Here is a 25,197-nt window from a genome sequence, read left to right as displayed (position 1 = left end):
CCCGTAATTATCAGGAAGTTCCCCGCTGTCATAGGAGACGATGGCATTCATGCTGTAATCACAAGCACCCTCTTATCCTCTTACCTTTTCAGGCCCCTAATAAATATCTTCCCAGATTTTAGCATTTCCAGAGGATTTTCTTTTCTAGCAAGAGCAGCTAGATTGTATTGGTTAATAGTCCGGGTTGTCATTAAACTGTATTGGCATAGGAATGGTACTGTAATTGCATTCCTGGGAGCACCAGGGGGGTAATCTACAGTCCATGTTCTGTTCATGGAGATGGTCATTCTTCTACCCCCGTGTCCTGATCATAAGATTTTCTACATTCATCCCCCTCCCCTACTCAGTATTTAGTCCACGCTGATTCTGGCAGTAAGATTGTTATTATACCACACCCCTATTACAAGGGGATATTGCCAAAGGCAGCGTTTCCTTTGTTAAATAGAATTATCAAATGTTCGGTTATCAGCTGTGAACACCCATTTTAATCTTATTTTAGGCTTTTAGAATTTTTTTTTTCCCCACCCCATGATTCTCCTGAGATACGCATGTCAGTGTACACGTCTGCCAGTGGATGCCTGTAGATGGGATATGATATAAGGGATGCCTGTAGATGGGATGTGATATAAGGGATGCCTGTAGATGGGATATGATATAAGGGATACCTGTAGATGGGATATGATATAAGGGATGCCTGTAGATGGGATATGATATAAGGGATGCCTGTAGATGGGATATGATATAAGGGATGCCTGTAGATTGGATTAATATAAGGGATGACTGTAGATGGGATATGATATAAGGGATACCTGTAGATGGGATATGATATAAGGGATGCCTGTAGATGGGATATGATATAAGGGATGCCTGTAGATGGGATATGATATAAGGGATGCCTGTAGATTGGATATGATATAAGGGATACCTGTAGATGGGATATGATATAAGGGATGACTGTAGATGGGATATGATATAAGGGATACCTGTAGATGGGATATGATATAAGGGATGCCTGTAGATGGGATATGATATAAGGGATGCCTGTAGATGGGATATGATATAAGGGATGCCTGTAGATTGGATTAATATAAGGGATGACTGTAGATGGGATATGATATAAGGGATACCTGTAGATGGGATATGATATAAGGGATGCCTGTAGATGGGATATGATATAAGGGATGCCTGTAGATGGGATATGATATAAGGGATGCCTGTAGATTGGATATGATATAAGGGATACCTGTAGATGGGATATGATATAAGGGATGACTGTAGATGGGATATGATATAAGGGATACCTGTAGATGGGATATGATATAAGGGATACCTGTAGATGGGATATGATATAAGGGATACCTGTAGATGGGATATGATACAAGGGATACCTGTAGATGGGATATGATACAAGGGATACCTGTAGATGGGATATGATATAAGGGATACCTGTAGATTGGATTAATATAAGGGATGACTGTAGATGGGATATGATATAAGGGATACCTGTAGATTGGATATGATATAAGGGATACCTGTAGATGGGATATGATATAAGGGATACCTGTAGATGGGATATGATATAAGGGATACCTGTAGATGGGATATGATATAAGGGATACCTGTAGATGGGATATGATATAAGGGATACCTGTAGATGGGATATGATATAAGGGATACCTGTAGATGGGATATGATACAAGGGATACCTGTAGATGGGATATGATACAAGGGATACCTGTAGATGGGATATGATACAAGGGATACCTGTAGATGGGATATGATACAAGGGATACCTGTAGATGGGATATGATATAAGGGATACCTGTAGATTGGATTAATATAAGGGATGACTGTAGATGGGATATGATATAAGGGATACCTGTAGATTGGATATGATATAAGGGATACCTGTAGATGGGATATGATATAAGGGATACCTGTAGATGGGATATGATATAAGGGATACCTGTAGATGGGATATGATATAAGGGATACCTGTAGATTGGATTAATATAAGGGATGACTGTAGATGGGATATGATATAAGGGATACCTGTAGATGGGATATGATATATGGGATACCTGTAGATGGGATATGATATAAGGGATACCTGTAGATGGGATTAATATAAGGGATGCCTGTAGATGGGATATGATATAAGGGATTCCTGTAGATGGGATATGATATAAGGGATGCCTATAGATGGGAAATTATATAACAGATGCCTGTAGATGGGATATAATATAAGGGATATGATATAAGGGATGTTGTAGATGGGATTTAATAAAGGGTACCCGTACTTGTCGCAAAATTTGTGATTGTCATTGATCCACATTGACTTCTGTTGCGGTGAAAACTCAGAGTACCTAAGGCCTCATGCACACAGACGTTTTTACAGCCGCTTTTTTGAGCTTTTTTTGCAGCTTAAAAACGGCTGTCCATGTTAGTCTATGGCTTCATGCCCACCTAGGCGTTTTTGAGCTGCAAATGGCATAGGCGGGGCTAGAGCAGTAAAAAACGCGAATCTCGGAAAAACGCGCAAAAACGCGCAAACCCGCCAATGCAAAACGCGGTAAAAATCGCGTTTTTAATGCTGATTTTTCAAGGTGTAGGAGCTAGCTTTGCAGCCAGTTTTTTAAAACGTCCGTGTGCATGAGGACTTAGTAAAGTGATGGCATACTATGCATAGGCTTCAGTAAACCTTTTCCTGCCAGCTTCTGATTGCATCACACTAGAATAGAAAGCAGAAGACACATTCAGAGGAAGCACCTAGGAATACAGAACCCTTGGGCTAAGTTCACACTGCAACAGTTTCTAAAAATCGATCTACGATAGATTGCTTTTCAGAAGGTGGCTAAGCAGCAGCTTCCTTAAAGTGGAACTAAACTGTATCTGATCACCACAAATCAAAACACTATTTAATTCATTTTTAATATTCAAAGCAAACTCCCCCATCCATCCATGTCTCCATGCTTTATTTTTCTAAGAAAATACCCCTGAGCAATTCTGGCCGTGGCCATCTTGAATAATGGCAGATGCTTCATGTAGCATTTACTTCAATCCATGTGCCCTTAGCTCAGGCATGCAAGCAGTAGGTTGTTCTCAACTGAGAAAAGCGCTCCTCCCCTCCAGAAGACTCCTGGGGTTTATGCTATCATTTTCCTAGGCCTGGAAACCAGGAAGTAAAGCCCTATATACTATCTTTAGTGCCGCTTTACCACCGTTTTAGCTGCGCTATTCGGCCGCTAGAGGCGTGGTTTTAACCTAGCAGCCGAAAAAGGGTTAAAGCCACCCACAAAGCGCTGCTGCAGCGGTGCTTTGCCGGTGGCATAGCCGCGCTGCCCCATTGATTACCCAGTGAATACACCGCTCCTTCACCGCTCCAAAGATGCTGCTAGCAGGACTCTTTTTACCATCCTGCCAGCACACCGCTCCAGTGTGAAAGGGCTTTCACATGGGAGTGAAAGGAGCTACTTATTACAGGCGCTATACAGGCGCTATTTTTAGCTCTGTAGCGCATGGAAAAATGCCTCTGTGTGAAAGGGGCCTTACTGAAGAAATGTAAACCAAATATGATAGTCTTTCCTAACCAACCTGCTAATGCTAGCAGCATAGGGATTAAAAATTGTCATGGTTGATTGAGAGAGTAAAGTTGTGCTTTAAATTCAGGAGACGGTCCTGCCACCTCCTGAATGACTATTTTCTTCTTTTCTTTTTTTATTAGGAAAAAACATACAGCAAGTCAATCATTTCTCTTGTGGTTACACAATTGACAGGTAGTGACTCCAGTTAACTCAGCAAGGCATGTTGAATTAGCCATGGTCAGAATGCAAAGCATTGCTCTTTGATTTAAGATGGGTGGTCAGGGGTGGTAAAACTGTGGCTCCAACATCTGCATTTGCTGGCCCCTTAATCTCCCCCTCCCCCGGCTGCCTCTCTGAAAGAGTGCTTAGGGCTTCTTTACACCTCAGTCCTTGCATTCACTGTACGATTCCACATGTGCAATAAGGACTCATTTACACCGTAATGCATTTGTAGTGCATTTTTTCACATTTTAGTGCATTTTCTTTTCTACTGAGACTTGCATTTACATGCTTTTGCAGGACCTTGTCTTGTTTTCCAGTGGGAACAAATGAAGCAAGCCATACTTTATTTAAACGCACATGACAGCACTGCAGTGGTGTAAACTGGGCTCTTTGAAGGACATTCAATTTTCTTGCAAAGGCATTTGTAGTGCGTTTTTAAAAACTCATTCAACTGTATACAGTGTAAATGAGCCCTTTAAGGAAAGTCCGAGGTAATAAAAGTGAGACGCGTGACTAAAAGAAGGGATGTAAATGACACCCACCTCTCCCAAATCCTGCCACTGTGCCAGGTTGATGTCTAGGTGGAAATTGCTGACACCCAGTGAAATCAAGGCACAGACAGCTGGTTTGAAGGGTCCAGCAGACCAAAACAAGGCTCATTTAATAAACATTGTATTATTTCAAGACTGAAATTGTAACCTGATTGTGTTAGGCAGTAATTGAGAGGTCTGGATCTGCAAGCCCTTTCCTCCGCCTGCTAGATTACCCTCTTCTGCATGATAGTGCATGCAGATGATGTGCATATATAGGTCAGGAGCTGAATGCAGTGCAATGCAAGCAACAGAAGGTACACAAATAAATGTGCCTAAAAATAGATCCTAAAGAGCTAGACTAGAGGTCCCCATAGACATTAGATTATCGCCTCCTCATCCAACTAGTGGCAGACTGATCGATATGGAAGAATTAATGGTCTTTTCCCAATAGCTGTCGTTTTCCCTTGAGTCACTGCTGGCGATATCTTCCCTTTCTATTCAGTATGCATAAACACGCTCTTCAAGGGATACGGGTCTGCATCTTAATGGAATGGTCTTGCTCAAAAAGGATATTTTAGTGGTTGAGTCATGTATGCAAGTCAGATACAGTATCTCACAAAAGTCAGTACACCCCTCACATTTTTGTAAATATTTTATTATATCTTTTCATGTGATAACACTGAAGAAATGACACTTTGCTACAAAGTAGTGAGTGTACAGCTTGTATAACAGTGTAAATTTGCTGTCCCCTCAAAACAACTCAACACACAGCGATTAATGTCTAAACCGCTGGCAATAAAAGTGAGTACACCCCTAAGTAAAAATGTCCAAATTGGGCCCAAAGTGTTAATATTTTATGTGGCCACCATTATTTTCCAGCACTGCCTTAACCCTCTTGGGCATGGAGTTCACCAGAGCTTCACAGGTTGCCACTGGAGTCCTCTTCCACTCCTCCATGACGACAATCACATTCCTCCACCTTCCGTTTGAGAATGCCCCACAGATGCTCAATAGGGTTTGGTCTGGAGACATGCTTGGCCAGTCCATCACCTTTACCCTCAGCTTCTTTAGCAAGGCAGCGGTCGTCTTGGAGGTGTGTTTGGGTTTCGTTATCATGTTGGAATACTGCCCTGCGGCCCAGTCTCTGGAGGGAGGGGATCATGTTCTGCTTAAGTATGTCACAGTACCTGTTGGGCTCAATGAACTGCAGAACTTCACCTTAAAGGTTATGTTTCACTTCTTTGCTTCCTCCTCCCATCTGCTTTTGTTACTAGAAGAAAAAATTGGGGGGGGGGGGGGGTTGCGGTTACCTGCTTTTGACATGTACCTGCTCCCACTTCTGCTCAGATTGCCGCAGCAATTTGAGCAGAAGTTCAGCCCCCCTCTCCTTCCCCCACAGCCTTCTGGGATACATCACAGGTCCCAGAAGATTGCAGGACCACATTCACAAATAGCAGCATGGCTTGTGCATGTGCAGTGGGAACTGGCTGTGCTGGTTTCCTTTAGGCCCCTTTCACACTGGGGCGGTGCGGGCATCGGCAGTAAAGCACTGCTAATTTTAGCGGCGCTTTACCATCGTTTCAGCGGCGGTCTGCGGCCACTAGCGGGGCGGTTTTAACCCCCGCTAGCGAGTGAAAAAGCGTTAAAACCTCCTGCAGAGGGCCGCTGCAGCGGCGCTTTGCCGGCGGTATAGCCGCGCTGCCCCATTTATTTCAATGGGTAGGAGCGGTGAATACACCACTCCTTTCACCGCTCCAAAGATGCGGCTAGCAGGACTTTTTTCAACGTCCTGCTAGCGCACTGCTCCAGTGTGAAAGCCCTCCCTACGGCTTTACACTGGAGTGAAAGGGGCCGGTTTTTTCAGGCGCTATTTTTAGTACTGTAGCGCCTGAAAACCGCCCCAGTGTGAAAGGGGCCTTACTTAAACAGTAGTTCCACTCTAAAATGGAGCTTCCCTTTATCTGGTCTCCCCCTCCCCCTGGTGTCACATTTGGCACTATTTGGGGGGAGCAGATACCTGTCTAATACAGGCATTTGCTCCCACTTCCTGTGATAGATTGCCCCAGATTCCGCGGCGATCTACGCAATGTCTGGCCCCTCCTGAACCCCCCCGCTGACAGCAGGGACCAGTAAAGGACGTGCACCGCGACTTGCCCATGCTCAGTAGGGAGTCAGGCTGTGAAGAAGATTACAGAAGTTACAGAAGATGCCGTCGCCTGTACCCGAGAGCCAAGTGACAGATTGATTTTGCATGAGGACATCGCGGGCGCCCTGGACAGGTAAGTGTCCTAATATTAAAAGTCAGGAGCTGCAGTACTTATAGCTGCTGACTTAATTTTTTTTTTTCTGCGGAACTCCGCTTTGAGATGCCAGATGCCTGGATCCCAAGATGAATTGGCTTGGATGAGGACAGCGCTGGATCTCTGGACAGTCAAGTGTCCTTATATTAAAAGTCAGCAGCTACAATATATGTGTATTTTTTCTGGAGGAGACTGGAACTCCTTTTAAAGTGGTTGTAAACCCTTACAAACCACTTTGACCTACAGGTAAGGCTGACCTACCTGTAAGATTAAGGCTTACCTGTAGGTCCAAGAAATATCTCCTAAACCTATACGGTTTAGGAGATATTTGCCTGAAGACAGGCACCGCTGTCTACGGCGCATGCGCCGTAGACAGCGTCGCGCAGGCGCACTGAGCGCGGCATTTCCAACAATGGATCTGCCGCGCGTGTCGGCTCCCGGGCGCATACGCGGGAGTGACGTCATTGCGGCTCCGCCGAATGACAGCGGCGGAGCTGCGAGACGCCACCAGCAAGATGGATGCAGCGGACTACAGGGGACAGCGGCGACTTCGCTGGCTCCTGTGTCAGGTAAGTGACACATAATGGGCTACTATGCAATGCATAGTAGTCCATTATGCTTTGCCTTTGCAGGGAATGAAAGAGGAAGTAAACTCATCAGGGTTTACTTCCTCTTTAAGTCCTAGTTCACACTTGTAAAAAAAAATGCGGAAACCAGCAATGTGGGAACCAGCGCGATTCCTCATCTCACTCTCAAGCAGTTCAGACGGCTCTCTGCGAACTGCTGCAGGTGTCAATGTAAAGTTGATGGCTCCCCCAAATCGGTTCGCAGATTGCAGTGTGAACTGTGAAATTGGACAGAAATCGTATTGCAGGAGTGTGAACATTTTATTTTTGCAAAAGGTGGACTATAGCTTTTCAGCTTGATTTACACTGATGCAGAGCGATTTTGTTCTGATTTTCAGTGCGATTTTCAAGTGCAGTTGCAGTGAGATTTGAATGCAGTTTCGGCATGATTTGGGTACAGCTGTGATTTCAGTGCTGGGGAAGAAAACCTGCTGGAAAAGTATGACAATAGAACAGATAAGCGATTTGAAAGCATTCAAGTCTATGGACCGCTGAATCACAATGCATCCGACCAGAGAAGCACAGGACCTTTTCCCAGAGTCAGATGGCAGCTGCGCTGCATTCATGTGAATGGACTCCTTGGGAACCAATGCAATTTAATGTGATCCAATTCACATTTGAAATCTCATCAGAGTGCACCAGGGCTTAATGAGTTAAGCATCCATGGGAATAATGAATGAATTTATTTGACCTTTTCAATCTATTAAATGAAATGGTAAATATAATGAAATAATGCATTGATTCCTTGTGTTTACTAAGTGACACTTGTGGACTATCTGCAGGTGTCATTTAACCCCCGAAGCTGCTGCATATTAATAGCCCTTTCGCTGTATAATATAAAGCAACTACTAGCTTGCCACTGCCAACTTTATATAGCATAGCATATGTAGTGCAGTAGTCAGGTGTATGCAAGACAGTGCAGGGGTCAGAAGTGTGCAGCATACTGCTCCTTAGATTGCTTGTCAGTGGAAGGAAACATTTCCCCAGTGCAGGAATTAGGAAGACGAAGAATTCAAGATTTACACCCCCCCCCCGATATTCAGTGAACTGTCCGTGCCTGTACAGTAGCTTTACAGTTTTCTATTGGGCTGTCTCTAGGTGCCCTGCAGAGTAGTGGCAGGATGTAAACTGCCCCAGTAGCACAATTTCATGGTATGCTTCTGGGAAGGTAGAAAGGGGAGGGGGGGGGTAGATTTGATTAGCAGATGAGGCAAAATGGATCAATGCACTTTGTGTGAAAGTGCACTTATTCTCTATGGAAGAGTATTGAACTGTTGTCCGCTCTCAACAGGGAAGAGAGAACAGAGCAGCGGGCATGGTTAATGATACAAACACTGCCTGCCCTGGTGAACGGCTAGGAGAAGTCTGGAGTTTTGGTGGCGTGGTGTTTGGGAGCCCATTTGGGACTTAAAGGCCCCTAAGAAATTGCCTGGTTTACCAACCCCAACCCCCTTACTGGCACTTAGGTCTAACCTAGGTCTTTTAAGGGTCTAATGCCAAAATTTCCACTGCCAACTCGGGCTCCCTGTGTGACCTATTAATGAAAACTTCCATAAGGGAATAGGTCAGGGTCACTTAGGCAGCCACATACTGTAACCCCACTGCTATTACATAACAGCCCACTGTGCTGAGAGGTACACTACACGTGGAATCATCCTTTGGTAGAGAACCAACTTATTCCACTGCAAATCATAAACCATGTGGAGTGATTCACCCATTTCTATGAGCAATTGTGCTCAGAAATTCTAGCTGAAAATGATGAGGAGTTTGGTATATCCAAATAGCTATACTTCAATGTTATGTGCTGTGTCACGTGTTCAGTTGTAAAACAGGAAACCAGTATTGACTTCACCGTCTGCTGTCATTCTAGGTCAGTACATAAGGGATCTTAATTGAAACCGATGCAGATATTTAAGTGTCACTGAACCCTTGAAAAAGGGGAAAAAAGCAGTGTACCAATTAAATATACATTATATACCTCCACCTCATGATTTGTTTACAGGATCAAGCTTAAATTTTGCATTAAGATTATTTGACCAGCCCCCTCAATCCTCATAGGCAATGGTCCTGTGTTTCCAGTATGAGGGCTCAGCAGTGCAGGTATAATCATACATATGCAGTTTGTCTCAATCTACACATCCCAGGATTACTTGTGTCACCATTCAGCAATGCACATGTACCCCAGGCTGATTACCAGTTGGAGAAGGTTGTATGTGCTGCTTCGTGGCTGTGCTGGTAAATAAAATCGTAGTCCATAACAGAAATGCATCAAGGAAGGTAGCTACATTTTGACAAGGTTGCCATTTGTCCCTCGCTTTAAGCAGTCTGTCCCTGGGAAACAGATGTCCCTGTCAATGTCCTCCACTGGCAGCTAATGCAGAGGAGTTAAAGTCACACCTCAGTTAATATTTTTTCTTCCCAGCTCCAAAAACACTTGTACAGATATACAGCAAACTAAAACAGCTTCAATGGCAGTTAACTTGCTGCCCTTTTTGCCTTACTACTGACAGCGGCATTCTGCCTCACTACTGAACTCTGAACTATGCATTATTTACTACTGACCCCTGCATTCTGCCTTACTATAGACTTCTGAACTATGCATTATTTACTACTGACCCCTGCACTCTGCCTTGCTACTGACCTCTGAACCCAGCCTTACTACTGACCTCTGAACTTTGCATTACTTGCTACTGACCCCTGCACTCTCCCTTACTACTGACCTCGGAACTATGCATTATTACTACTGACCCCTGCACTCTGCCTTATTACTGACCTCTGAACTATGCATTACTTTCCACTGACCTCTACACTCTGCATTATTACCGACCTCTAAATGATGCATTACTTACTACTGACCTCTGAACAATGCATTACTTATTGCTGACCCCTGAACTATACATTCCTTACTGCTGATCTCTGCACCCTGCATTACTACTGACCTTTGAATTATATATTACTACTGACCTCTGAACTGTGCACTTCTTACTACTGACCTTTGCAGAGTACCTTACTATTGACCCCTGCACTTTGTATTACCTACTACTAACCCCTGAACTCTGAGTTACTGCTACTGACCTTTGAACCCTGTGTTACTTACTCATGACGCTTAAACTATGCATTCTATACTACAAATGAGAGCCACTTTATTGGTCATGCCTTCAGGTATTTGGTGGGCAGTGCATTACATGGCTGCGGTTTTCTTCTTGATACATTCAAGGCAACTATGCATGCATATCTTGGTGGCTCTTATTTGAAATCTAATTGTTTAAACCTTGAATGTCTACCCCCTTGTTCTAAAAGTCTGTGGTCAATTGTTTGAGGGCATGTTATGAATCGGGGTTTGGTTTTGTGGGCATGATACAAATGGGTGATGGTGGTGGTGTGGTGTGGTGTGGTTTTTCTGGGTGTGTTTTAAACATTGGCATTATCGGTGTTTTTTCCTTTGAAAATCGGGTAACCTTAACATTTAACCTACACTCTAAGCCCCTGTACACACGGTCGGAGATTTTGCCAACCAAATCTGTCGGATTTTGTCCGTCAGATTTAGTCTGACGGATTGTGTCCGAAACTGTTGCATACACACGGTCGGGCCAAGTTGGCGAAAAATCCGATCTTTCAGAACGTGATGACATAATTTCGTTACGATAGGACTACATTCAGGCTAGTAGCCAATAGCTTTGATGTAGGAATTTGATCTGAGCATGCGTGGCACTTGGTCCGATCAAAATGCTCTACACATGATCGGATTAGGTCCAACCGGCCCAGTTGGTCGGGAAATATTTCCAACATGTTGGAAAATTGGGTCGGACGGAGATTCGGACGGAATCAGTCCGATGCATTCCACACACAGTTGGATTATCTGACGACACGGTCCGATATGACGCATTCCGACAGATTCTCCGACCGTGTGTACAGGGGCTTAGACTATGTAGGGCTAGAACAGTAGTCCTCAAAAGAGAAGTTCAAAGGTCTGATTTTTAAACTTATTCTATTTTTTTTTTATATAAGACTATTGACACTTTAACATATACAGTAGTCCATTTCATAGTTTTCCAAGCTGTTGGGATGAATTATGTATCAGGCAGACAACAAACTCCTTTGTTTTAGTGTATGCACTTTTAAAAACGACTTTAAGAAGTGCTAGTACTGGGGCAGGTCTTATCCATCCTATTGAAAATGTGCCCTCTATTCCTATTCTGGTGAAAACTCAGATTTTCCGTTACTTCCAGTCCCAGAAGAAGTATGGATGTCTCCAGTCTTTATACTATACCAAGAAGATGTTAACCTGCTTGTTCTAAATGGAGAGCTTCTCAGTTCTTTGCATTTGACATTCTATATAGCACTCATGAACTGTCCGACAGATACGGATATTTTATACATAGTTACATCTGTCCAGCTTGAAACATTGTAACCATGTATGTATATAATACAGTGTTTCTCAACTCCAGTCCTCAAGGCGCCTCAACAGGTCATGTTTTCAGACCTACCATTATTTTGCACAGGTGATTTGATCAGTGTACCTGCCTTAGTAATTACCACAGCCATTTCACCTGAGGGAAATCCTGAAAACATGACCTGTTGGGGCGCCTTGAGGACTGGAGTTGAGAAACATTGATATACCATACCTGGGCAATACCTCTGGAAGCTGGAAATCACTGTAGATTCCCTTCGCTCAGGGATTTACACTTGCATCTGGTTCATGTGCAGAGCAGCCAGCCTGCTGCATTGTGAACACAGGTTGTCGGCCCCATGGCACAGGCGCCATTTAGAGCATGCTTTGAATTTTTTTTGAATAAATGCCTTGCAAAGCATTCTCTAAAAAGGTGTCCATGCTAAGTGGATGACCTCCTGTGTTCACAATGCAGCAGGCCAGCCCCTCAGCATGGGAACCAGAAGCAAGTGGAAATCACTAAGATAGGGGTGTCTGCTTCAGTGATTTCCAGTTTTCAGAGGTATTGCCCAGGTATGATATATACAGTATATGGTTACGTTGGTCCATGCAGGACAAATGTAACTATTTTCAGAATATCTATACCTGGAATTCCTCTTTACAAGGTCATTCACACCACTTGGTGCGCTGAGATCGTGCTGGTGTCACATCACATTTGGCTACCCATCACATTTTTCTACCCGCTGGAGTGCGCATGCGCGACGCTGCCATATGTGTTCTAACACATGGCCCCTTGTGGGCTCGCTTCGCTTGCCACGCTTCGGGTGCCACGCTTCGGGTACGGCCTCGCTCCACTCATCGTAATTATAATCTAACTCTATGTCCACTTGGATGGTGGGGCTTGAACCTGGACTCGGGGACACAAAATTCTGCGCAAGCTCCACAGTGTTGGAACGCACATGGTGGCGTCGTGCATGCGCAGTCCAGCGGGTAGCCAAATGTGATGAGTCTCCATATGTGACGAAACACTGGGCAAGTCTGCAGTCTCAGCACAAGACAAGGCAATACAGTCTTGTTCCCTATGAGCAGTAACAAAAAACTGGCCACTGCCCACACCATAACTGGCCTTTACAGTGAGGGCATATACAATTCCATAGCTCAACTCACCATTTTGTATATATGGTCCGGGGACACACTGGGCACCTTCGCTGCCATTGTGCCCTTGCTGGGTGTCCAGTGTGCTCCTCTTCCTTTAAGGGGGCTTGGGCAGTCTCTAGGCACCTGTCCCACATCTATCCATTCCATGCATGTGCTTCCACTGTGGAGACACTTATAAATTTGTAGTGTTAGGACTGCAAGCAATGCAGGGTGCCTTGATGAGGCCTTGCAGCTTTCACATGTGTTTGCAAATGTGTGATAACTAAACCCCTGCTTTTAACAGACGGTTAGACAGGTTAATTTTGTTGGTCAGCAGACTGGTTGGCGAGTTGAGCTATGGAATTGTTTTTGTTTTATTTGTTCCCTATGAGGCCAGTTGACACTGCTATGTCACAGTAGGATTAAATTTACTAAAACTGAAGAGTGCAAAATCTGGTGCAGCTGTGCATGGGTAGCCAATCAGCTTCTAACTTCAGCTTGTTCAATTAAGCTTTAACAAAAAAGAAACATGAAGCTGCGCCACTTTAACTGACAATTGCGTGGTCGTGTGACGTGGCTTCCAAACAAAATTGGCATCCTCTTTTTCCCACAAATAGAGCTTTCTTTTGGTGGTATTTGATCACCTCTGCGTTTTTTATTTTTGCGCTATAAACAAAAATAGAGCGACAATTTTGAAAAAAATGCAATATTTTTTACTTTTTGCTATAATAAATATCCCCCAAAAATATATAAAACATATTTTTTTCCTCAGTTTAGGCTGATACGTATTCTTCTACATATTTTTGGTAAAAAAAAAATCGCAATTAGCGATTATTGATTGGTTTGCGCAAAAGTTATAGTGTTTACAAAATAGGGGATAGTTTTATAGCATTTTTATAAAAAATGTTTTACTAGTAATGGCGGCGATCAGTGATTTTTTTATTTTTATTTTTTATTTTTTTGTGGCTGCGACATTTTTGACACATTTTTGGGACCATTGTCAGTTATACAGCAATCAGTGCTATTTAAATGCACCGATTCCTGTGTAAATGACACTGGCAGTGAAGGAGTTAACCACTAGGGGGCGGGGAGGGGTTAAGTGTGTGTTTTTTTTTTTAACTGTAGGGGGCGTGGCTTGGCGTCTGACATCACTAATCGTCTTTCCCTATAACAGGGAACAGACGATCAGTGACAGGCTCAGTAGGAAGCACGGGGAGAGGTTTGTTTACACTTGCCTCTCCTCATTCTTCAGCTCTGTGCCCCGATCGGGTCCGTTGGTCCCGTGGCCCCGGTTGCGGAGCTCAGGACCAGGTCGGGAGCACGCCGCCACCTGCGCGCTCCCGACCCACGGCTGGGCACTTAAAGAGCAATGTACATGTACGTGCTTGTGCCCAGCCGCGCCATTCTGCCGAAGTATATGTGCAGGAGGCGGTCCTTAAGTGCTTAAATAAAGGTCTGATAGAAAAAAAAAAAAGTCCGGGGCCCAGTGAGCACTGGAGGGGCAGAACAGAAAACTTGTGACTGATAGTCACCAGGCCTTTGCTCAGTGAAGACCGAGGACTGAGCAAACAGCGGTCTTCAGTCATTCAGTTCTCTGTCCTAAAGGCATCAGACCAATGCTGCATCCACCTAGGTGAGTAGGTAGGTTTGTTTTTTCATATACTGCACTTCTGTTTTAAGGTAGAAAACCTTTCACTAGCTTTCACTCTCCTCTGCTGTCAATCATATCCTGTGAGGAAGGAACTAAGGTCGGGGATGCATACAGCCTGACACGGAAGCAGACCCACACATGAGCCCCCATAGAGAAAAGTAGCTTAGGGGTCGCTCGAGTGCAATGTCCACAGAGAAGGTAAGTATAGACCACTTTTTTCTTAAAAAATAAAAAATAAAATAATAAGAAAATAATAAAGCAAAAAGTAATGTATAGCAGTGCATGTCATAGGAAGACACCTGATTCATCTCCCCAGTTGCCCACCGTAAAGCTTGCCATACACCAGTAGAATTTTGTTTGAGGGAGCCATCTAAAAATGAAAATTGTCTATTTTTTTTATTATTTCTTTTTTATGGTTAGTGGGGTCATATTGACATTTTGTTTTTGACTGTGGTGAGAAAATTTAAAGAAGCAGGGCAGAAAATGTTTCTTGAATGAACAACATTCTTACTATGAGTGTGGTGTTTTCAGGTCTAGACAAAAGGGCTTTTGAATAAAATGAGTTGCCTCAATGATGGCAAGTAACAATGTTCTCCTCAATGATTTTTTGGTGAATGCACATCTAACTGTGTATGACCAACTTTAAAGAGGATCTACAGTCCGTTAAAAAAAAAAATGTTTTAATGAAGAGACACCTACCAGTCCAGGGATCCAGTACTGTCCTCATCCGGGCTGGTTCTTTACTGATCTTCAGGTTCCCAGTGCCGCCATGTTTACTGTGGGCAGCTGTGCTGTGAATTGTCCTGCAGCGGAGGGAGGAGGGAGAACTTCCGCTGGGATCACCAAGGCAAAGTGGGAGTGGGTACCTACTAGTAATACAAAAACCGCAGGAGGAGGATCAGCAGAACTTCCCTTTTAACCACTTGCTGACCAGTGAGGTAACTGTACCTCACTGGACTTCAAGCGGTTATACCAGGATGATGCCTGAATCGTCCTAGTACTGTTTTTTAAATTTGAAGGTCGGCTCTTTTGTAATAGCAACCCTAGCGGCTAACTAGCTGGATTGCTTTTACAAGCCGTGGGAGGGGACGTCACCCCCCCCCCCCCCCCCACGCCGGCTTCTGCAGCTTCATCAGGCTGTGCCGTCCCACCTGACCGACCAGCCCCTCCTTCCACCAGTTGATCATAGAGCCAAACAGAGACCAGATCGGTATAGTAACCCAAAAGCGATGACATTACGTCACTTCCTTTTTACCCGGATGTAAACGCCCCCGTTTTTAAAAATTCAAAGCATTTGATCACACTGATCTTGGCATGATCAAATGCTTTTAAGGGCAGAGGAGGAATCTGGGGTCTTATAGACCCCAGACCTTTCCATAAAGAGTACATGTTGCATGCCTATTGCTGTCACAAGGAATGTTTACACTCTTTGTGACAGTGTAAAAATAAATCGTGTACAATTTTTTTTTTTTTCAAAAGTGCCCTCACTCCCCCATGCTCGCACGCAAAGGCATGCAAATGGCGATCGTCCCAGGTCCCAGCACCCATCAACCCCACTAATACTTACCTGAGCCCCCTCTCGATCCAGCGATGTTGCATGAAAGCTTGGGCAGGGCTCCCTCCTGATTGGCTGAGACACAGCAGCGGGCACCATTGACTCTCGCTGCTGTCAGTCAAAGTCAGTGAGCCAATGAGGAGAGAGAGGGGGTGGGGCTGAGCTGTGGCTCTGTGTCTGAATGGACACACAGAGTAGCAGCTCGGCTCGGGTGCCCCCATAGCAAGCTGCTCTGAATCGAAATGGTGTGGCCTTGTGCGAAAGGATCTTTAGCTTCCCAAATATCATGTAAGAAGAATCTTAGTATATTTAGTCTGCCTGCTTTTATTTTCTGTGATGTGTGCAACAATATGGGATTAAGGTTTATAATAAAAGAAAGAACAACGCTTGATAGTTTTTTCTTTTATTTCTTTATTTAATATTAATAATGCTATGTGAGCCACTTATACTAGAAGTCAGCCAGGCTTCTCTGTTCTTTGTAGTTTTTCCTATTTTACATGACAACTATCCATTAAGTGTCTGTTTAATTGCTAAAGTGGGTGTTAAGAATGTGAAAGATGAGATGATTGTAATGCAGTCAGGTAAGCGAACAGAAGGCATTTTGTAGGAGAGAGTAGAATATGTGTTGAGTAATCGGAGATTGGTTTTCAGTACCATGTATCGCCATTCTAGAAAGTCACCAAACAGCATTTTGAACTAAACAAAGACCACGTGAACTGACCCTGATCACATTGTTGAGAAATGACTGGATAATGGTAATAAAGCAATAAAAAAAGCAATGATCATATTAAAAAGCTTGGTATGTATGCCAACTCTCAGAGTCCAGTCTTCGTCAGTTAAGAGCTGTCAGGACAAGCAAAGAGGGTGACACCACTTTACACACCAATGTGTACTTTGTTAGATGTATGGGGTATGAATACTTGTGGGACATTTTATTTATTTTAGGTACTTGTATTGCGCCGTCAATTTATGCTGCGCTTTACATATACATTGTACATTCACATCAGTCCCTACCCTCAAGGATCTTACAATCTAAGGTCCCTAACTCACATTCATATACTAGGGCCAATTTAGACAGGATCTGATTTACTACCAGCATGTCTTTAGAGTAGGGTTGCACCGATAGTAGTAGCAGTATCAGTGCTGATACCGAGTATTTGCCCAAATATCGGTACTTGTGCAAGTGCACCATTGCTCAGCACTGAAACACTAGAATAAAAAGAAACATTGTTTGATTTGTATATTTCTGTTTCTTCGTCTGCAGATCAAAGGGGTGAACAAATGTTCCTCTGTTTAACCCTTTAATAACCCTTAATTTACTCTAATCAGCCTTACCGTATATACTCGAGTATAGGCCGACCCGAATATAAGCTGAGGCCCCCAATTTACCCCCAAAAAACTGGGAAACTTATTGACTCGTGTATAAGCCGAGGGTGAGACATGCCTGTCCATCCCTGTGTGTCCGTCCATCCCTGTGTGTGTGTCCGTCCATCCCTGTGTGTGTGTCCATCCATCCCTGTGTGTGTGTCCATCCATCCCTGTGTGTGTGTCCATCCATCCCTGTGTGTGTCCATCCCTGTGTGTGTGTCCATCCATCCCTGTGTGTGTGTCCATCCATGCCTGTGTGTGTGTGTCCATCCATGCCTGTGTGTGTGTCCATCCATGCCTGTGTGTGTGTCCATCCATGCCTGTGTGTGTGTCCATCCATGCCTGTGTGTGTGTCCATCCATGCCTGTGTGTGTGTCCATCCATGCCTGTGTGTGTGTCCATCCATGCCTGTGTGTGTGTCCATCCATGCCTGTGTGTGTGTCCATCCATGCCTGTGTGTGTGTGTGTCCATCCATGCCTGTGTGTGTGTGTCCATCCATGCCTGTGTGTGTGTGTGTCCATCCATGCCTGTGTGTGTGTGTGTCCATCCATGCCTGTGTGTGTGTGTGTCCATCCATGCCTGTGTGTGTGTGTCCATCCATGCCTGTGTGTGTGTGTCCATCCATGCCTGTGTGTGTGTGTCCATCCATGCCTGTGTGTGTGTGTCCATCCATGCCTGTGTGTGTGTCCATCCATGCCTGTGTGTGTGTCCATCCATGCCTGTGTGTGTGTCCATCCATGCCTGTGTGTGTGTGTCCATCCATGCCTGTGTGTGTGTCCATCCATGCCTGTGTGTGTGTCCGTGCAGCCTTGTGTGTCCAGCCTACCTGTGTCCCGAGCCTCCGTCCCGTCCCGAGCCGAGCCTCCGTCCCATCCCGAGCCAAGCCTCCGTTCCGTCCCGTCCCGAGCCTCCATCCTTCTGCCATGCCAGGATCGCCGCTCTTCGTCGGCGCCTCGGCGGCCATTCCACTATTCAAAAGCCGCGCCTCCGTCTGTGATAGGTGGAACACTCAATTTCCCAGCAGTCTGTGTTCCGCCTATCACGGACATCCTCTCATCCTTGTCCGTAGTATGAGGATGAGCGGATGTCCGTGATAGGCGGACCACTGACTGCTGGGAAATTGAGTGTTCCGCCTATCACAGACAGAGGCGCGGCTTTTGAATAGTAGAATGGCCGCCGTCTGTCTGCTCGACACGCTGATCGAGCAGGCAGACGGCGATGACTCGAGTATAAGCCGAGGGGGGCACTTTCAGCCTCAAAAAAGAGGCTGAAAATCTCGGCTTATACTCGAGTATATACGGTAATTAACTCCCTATTCTCCTCCATTTAATTATTATTTCCCTGCTTTTTTTTTCTTTTGTTCATGTCTATTTTATAAACAATAAACAATTAAAACTTTCTTTTTTCTTTACTTTGTTAGTGAATATGTTTACACATATATATTAACATATATTTACACATTTCACATTAAAAAAGTGCTAAATTAAAAATAAATCTAATTATTTCATTTGTAAATAACTTTTCAATGCTTTGTACTGTTGCTGACGGCTGACGTTAAAACAAAACAGTTGTGGTAGGTATCGGTAATTGGTATCGGCGAGTACTAAAAAGAAAGTATCGGTACTGGTAAAATAAATGGTATCGGTGCATCCGTACTTTAGGGTGTGGGAGGAAACCAGAGTACCCGGAGGAAACCTACGCAGGCACAGGGAGAACGTGCAAACTCCAGGTAGATGGTGTCATGGATTCGAAGCAGCGACCCTTTTTGCTGTTAGGTGAAAGTGCTAACCACTACACCACTGTGCTGACATATTAATGAGACAGGAGGTGGTGTCAGATGACTTCTGAGAAACACATTTCCTCCACACGCCATTAATGCTAAATGCCTTCTAGAAAACTGTGAAAGGCAGTCCACTATGGGCAACATTTCTCTATTATCAGATCAGACCATCTTTTACTGATGAATCAATTTCAACAAACTTGTTTTTGGTTTTCAGGGGTGCGTTCTCTGTGGTGAGGAGATGCATGAAGATTACCACGGGACAAGAGTATGCAGCCAAAATTATCAACACCAAAAAGCTGTCAGCAAGAGGTATTCATCAAAATGTGCCTTATTATTGGCTTTCCTTATTATTATTATTATAATTAAAGGGTCTGTTACCCAAATGTTATATACTCCTAATGTGTATGTTATACCATGTACTTCCGTTAAAATGTATCCTGTTCTCTTTGGATTACTTCCTTTATGTGAACTACCTGGTGATCCTGCCAGTCACCTTGCTTTCCTATTTAAGCTGACCACACTTGGCATGGAAGTGCATCCAGGGAGTGATCGGTTTGCTTCTATGCATTCTACTTGGGAGCGCTCTCGAAGTTCATTCACAGGCCCTGCACCTTTCAAACTGACAGTCCATACGGTGGTAGGGGCTGAAAGCTGCAGGGCTTGTCTGCAGAAACCTAACATTGTAATCCTGATCCACTGATCACAGGTGCAATGCTTTCCAGGCTCCAGGAACAAATAATAAATGCACTCATGTCAGAATGTTTTCTATTCCCTAATTTTTCAGGTCTCGGGTAACCCTAACTAAATCCAATTCACAGGGGTCAATGGGAAAAAATGCTTCTTACACTGTTGGTCAGAATGCTATCCTTACACGCTGGATAACTGCAATGGCAAATTAGATGTCTCTGCCCAAGGTTAGATTAAAGTGGCTGTAAACCCTCACGTATACCCAGTGAAGTGACTGACCTCAGGTGATACACAGGGATGAAACAAATTCTAAATAAGTGGTACCTGGTTTTTCTGCAGTCTGCTCTTCTCTGCATCCTTTCGAAGTCCAGTATTTATAAAGCTTGTCTGAAATGTCAGGAAAAAAAGGTGGTGGAGAGCTGAAGTTACACTCTGCAGAGCTCAATGAGGAGAGCTCTGAGAGCTAATTGAAGGGAAAGGATGCTTCTCTCTGTTCACACAGCACGCAGGAACAGAACTGAGGCTGTCAATCAGCTGGAGGTCCCTCCCCTGTCACCATTTTTCTCTTGGTGTCAGGAAAACTTGTGAGAAGTGACTCATGCTGATAGCGGAGGAATAAAGCAGCAGAGAGAAATGACACTTAGTGCTCTTAATTGAGACAAGTTCATGCTATAGAGCAGGGGTCTCAAACTGGTGGCCCTCCAGCTGTTGCGGAACTACAAGTCCCATCATGCCTCTGCCTGAGGGAGTCATGCTTGTAACTGTCAGCCTTGCAAAGCCTCATGGGAGTTGTAGTTTTTCAACAGCTGGAGGGCCACCAGTTTGAGACCCCTGCTATAGAGGGATATGTTTGCTTTGTTCATACACTATATTGTTAAAGCATTGGGACACCTGCCTTTACACGCATATTAACTTTAATGGCATCCCAGTCTTTCTCCAGCTGGTTCAATATTGATTTGGCCCACACTTTGCAGCTATAACAGCTTCAACTCTTCTGGGAAGGCTGTCCACAAGGTTTAGAAGTGTGTCTATGGGAATTTTTGACCATTCTTCCAGAAGCACATTTGTGAGGTCAGGCACTGATGTGGACGAGAAGGCCTGGCTCGCAGTCTCTGCTCTAATTCATCTCAAAGGTGTCCTATCAGGTTGAGGTCAGGACTCTGTGAAGTTCCTCCACTCCAAACTCACTCATCTATGTCTTTATGGAGCTTGATTTGTGCACTGGTCCAAATCATTTGTTGGAGGGGGGGTTATGGTATGGGGTTGTCTTTCAGGGGTTGGACTTGGTCTCTTAGTTCCAGTGAAGGGAACTCTTATGCCCCGTACACACGAGCGGAATTTCCGACAGAAAAAGTCAGATGGAAGCTTTTCATCGTATATTCCGACCGTGTGTATGCCCCATCGGACTTTTTACATCGAAAATTCTGATTTAGAAAGAGAACATGTTCTATAATATTCCGACAGAACCAATTTCTATCGGGAAAACCAAAAATGTACCAAAAGTACCAAAAACAACGCATGCTCTGAAGCAAGTACGAGATGAAAGCTATTGGCTACTGGGTATTGAACTTCCTTTTTCTAGTCCCATTGTACGTCACCGCGTTCTTGGCGGTCGGACTTTGGTGTGACCGCGTGTATGCAAGACAGCTTGATTGGAATTCTGTTGGAACTCCGGAAAAACCTTCAGAGTTTATTCAGATGGGAAAAACCGGTCATGTGTACAGGGCATTAGACCCCTTTCACACTGGGGCATTTTTCAGGCCCTTTTGGGCTAAAAATAGCAGCTGTAAAGCGCCTGAAAAACACCTCCCCTACAGTCCCAGTGTGAAAGCCAGAGTGCTTTCACACTGGGTGCTGCGCTGGCAGGACGTTAAAAAAGTCCTGCAAGCAGTTTCTTTGGAACAGTGCAGGAATGGTGTATACACCGCTCCTCCACCGTTCCTGTACATTGAAACCAATGGGCACCGCTGTTGACGCGACTGCAAAGAGCTTCGGCAGCGGCGCTACATGTGCGTATTTAACCCATTATTCGCCCACTAGTGGGACGATTTTAACCCCCACCAAATAGAGTTACTAAAATGACGGTAAAGCCGCTAAAACTAGCAGTGTTTTACCGTCAACGCCCACCCACCCCAGTGTGAAAGCAGCCTTAAGGTGTCAGCCTACCAAGACATTTTGGACACTTTAATGCTCCCAACTTTCTGGGGACTGTTTGGGTATGGCCCCTTCCTGTTCCAATATTACCGCATACTAGTGCACAAAGCAAGGTCCAAAAGGCATGGATGAGCGAGTTTGGGGTGGAGGAACTTGACTGGCCTGCACAGAGTCCTTAACTCAACCTGATAGAACACCTTTGGGATGAATCAGAGAGGAGACTGCAAGCCAGACAAGCCAGGAGACTGCAAGCCAGACACGTTCCTAAACCTTGTGGATAAGCTTCCCAGAAGAGTTGAAGCTGTTATAGCTGCAAAGGGTGGGCCAGCCCAATATTGAACCCTCCAGACTAAGACTGGGATGCCATTAAAGTTCATGTGCGTGTAAAGGTAGGCATCCCAATACTTTTGACAATATAGTGTATTTCATGTCTGAGGTTTATAACCTCTTTAATGAAATACAAATGATTTAGGTAAACTTCAGGAACTATTTGCATTAATTGGGTGGAACCTATTGCAATACGATTCTGATAACCCTGGTGTGAACCAGGATCCAATGTGCTGCCATCTGATGCCCAGTTGTTTTCAGCAGAGACAAACTTCCCACAGCCAGTTTAAATTGGGTGTGCATGTTGCTGAAGAGATGGGGGATGCATTATATGATGTACTTAATGCTGCCATTGTGTTAATATGGATACTGGCTTATGGAGATGACCCCTTGCTCTAATTAGGAGATCCTATGACATGTTCTGTATACAGTCAGTATGTATATATTACATGCACACTGCAGCCATGCAGCCAGAAAGTACTGCTATAGCTTAGGGCTCATTAGTGGGCAGTCGTCTGCCTGAAAGGCATCCTGCAACATGGGAGTAAGATGCTTCTGCTGTATGTTGTGAAAAAAAATAGGTCAGCGCTTAATTGAATCATATTCCTCTTCATTATTTACAAATGAACTTGCTCCATTAAGGCATGCTGTATTTAACAGTAGAGCTTCACAGAATTCTTCAAAGATTGGAACGCTCAACCAACAGCCAATTTAATGGAGGATATGTTCTTCTAAAACAGGAATATGTTCTAGGGGCCTTGGATAGATGAGGATTTGTTCTGTTGATAACACTAACATTGTAATTGAATCCAGCATATGGTACACTCTAGAAATCTGCATAGTGCCAGCCGTCAGGTTATGAACAAAGTGTGTCTGTTGTCCTAACGCGTTAGAGGTGGCCTGGTGATAGGACCAAGAGATTGCATTCTATCCATTGTCACAGAAACCAATCACACTGACCTGGAATAAGCATGGCATGCATGTTGTGTATATACTGTATATGAATAGAAATCCAGCTTAAAAAAAGATCAGTATGGCTTATAGATCTACCTTAAAGTGGTTTCCTAAGGCACTTTGTTAAAACTTGTGAGCAGAAGAGACAAAACACATTTCTATGTGTGTTCCCAGAATACAAAGGTGTGAGTGGGGCCTAACACATCAGTCTTTGTATTTCTAAATCCCTCTTGTAACATAGTTTTATTACCTGTTGATCCTGTCAGTAAGCCTATTTATTTCATCTTGCTTTAAAAGACCAAGCTGTCCAAAAAAAGTGGCAATTAGGGCTCATTTACATGAGCTTCAACCTTTGTGGCAGATCGCTTTTCAGAGGGCGTTTGGCAGGTGATGAGCAGGTGGTCTGCTACCTTTGCAGTATAACGAGTAGTTGTTGGGGGGGAGGGGGGGGGGTTGGTAAAAAACATGGGAGTGTATGAGGTTGGGTAGCCTGTTCATGCAATTCTGGCACAATCCCCTATGGCAGTGATGGCATACCTTGGCACCCCAGATGTTTTTGAACTACATTTCCCATGATGCTCAACTACACTGTAGAGTGCATGAGTATCATGGGAAATGTAGTTCCAAAACATCTGGGGTGCCAAGGTTCACCATCACTGTCCTATGGAAACATTGTGGGAAGAAGAAGTGTTCCCCAAGAATCTGCTATAAAAGGGGGGGTTCGTGGGAGATGGGGATTTTATTGTGCCCAGATATTATTAGTTACTCAAAAAGTAGTTCATATAACATAAAATCAAGAAATTTTATGTGTACAAAGCCTTAAAAACAAAAGAGGTAGAAATCCTCTGAAAAAGCACATTATATTTTTGCACTTTAATATACAATACACAAGTTCTGCATAGGGATAAATCCCAGGAGGTGTATGAATCTAGATCCAGATTCATGGACTACTTTTTGAGTAACTATTAATATCTGGGCGCATTAAAATCCCCATCTCCCACAAAGCCCCTTTTTATAGAAGATTCTTGGGAAACACTTCTTCCCACTATGGTAAAAAACATGGCTCAACCATCTCTCTTTTTACTGCAAGGCAAATCATTTAACGCTGATAGGGGTGCCTACAATGACCAGCTTCTAATTATTTAGGTAAATCCTATATACCAAAAGAAAAAAAGTTTCCATAACTGCCTAATAAGCTGGAGTTGGGCTGGGCACTTGTTGTTTACAAGTTTAAATTAGTATTTTTTGCTAGAAAAACCTCCAAACATCACATATATATTTTTTAGCGGACACCCTAGAGCAGGGGTGCCCAACCAGTGGCCCGTGGAGCCTTCTAATGTGGCCTGCGGCCTCCTGCTCTGGGATAGCTGGTTGGCAAGCCTGGATCGCGGATTGTTCATCCCAGAGCATCAGTGTTGTGAATGAAGCCGGCGGTAGAGAAAGCAGACATAAACCAATGCTTCCTGTATAGTGCTGGCTCCTGCAGAGTGATACCAAATATGGGCATATCTGTTCCGCAGTGGTTACTGGGCTGCTTTCAAACTGATCCGCAGGTGCACCGCCTACCTCCAATCTGATTTGCTAAAAAAACAGAAAGGAATCCACCCCCTTCAGCCTGGGCGGATAGGATTGAAGGGCCCATAGAGTACAGTGGGCTGTGTCCGTGTCCTCTCTCCATCTGCAGAGTGGACACGGGCCTGTCATCCGCCCGCTCCAATAATTGTGGCCCACGATCGGTTACCAAGTCACTTAAGTGGCCCTCGCTCTTCAAAAGGTTGGGCATCCCTGCCCTAGAGAATAAAATGGCGGTTGTTGCAATATTTTATGTCACGCTGTATTTGTGCAGCAGTCTTTCAAACGCAATTTTTTGGGGAAAAATACACAAAAATACACAAAAAAAATTAATTGCATTGTACAAACATACA

General features: G+C 44.2%; 1 protein-coding gene across 15 annotated transcripts in view; it reads left to right on the top strand.

Moving 5' to 3' along the window:
- The window catches only part of CAMK2D (calcium/calmodulin dependent protein kinase II delta), a 375,227-nt gene that overhangs the window by 4,505 nt on the left and 345,525 nt on the right, over positions 1-25,197 (top strand). For all 15 annotated transcript variants that reach the window (XM_077476794.1, XM_077476792.1, XM_077476797.1 and 12 more), the window contains exon 2: positions 19,365-19,459. In XM_077476794.1, the coding sequence (XP_077332920.1) occupies positions 19,365-19,459 (95 nt within the window). The remainder of the gene's footprint in view (positions 1-19,364; positions 19,460-25,197) is intronic.

This window comes from Lithobates pipiens, unplaced genomic scaffold, assembly GCF_037356315.1.
Source record: "Lithobates pipiens isolate NorthernLeopardFrog02 unplaced genomic scaffold, aLitPip1_a1.2 Scaffold_13, whole genome shotgun sequence".
NCBI classification, from domain to species: Eukaryota; Metazoa; Chordata; class Amphibia; order Anura; family Ranidae; genus Lithobates; species Lithobates pipiens.
The sequence above is the reverse complement of the archived record's forward strand: the minus strand, read 5'-3'. Positions and strand labels throughout refer to the sequence as shown.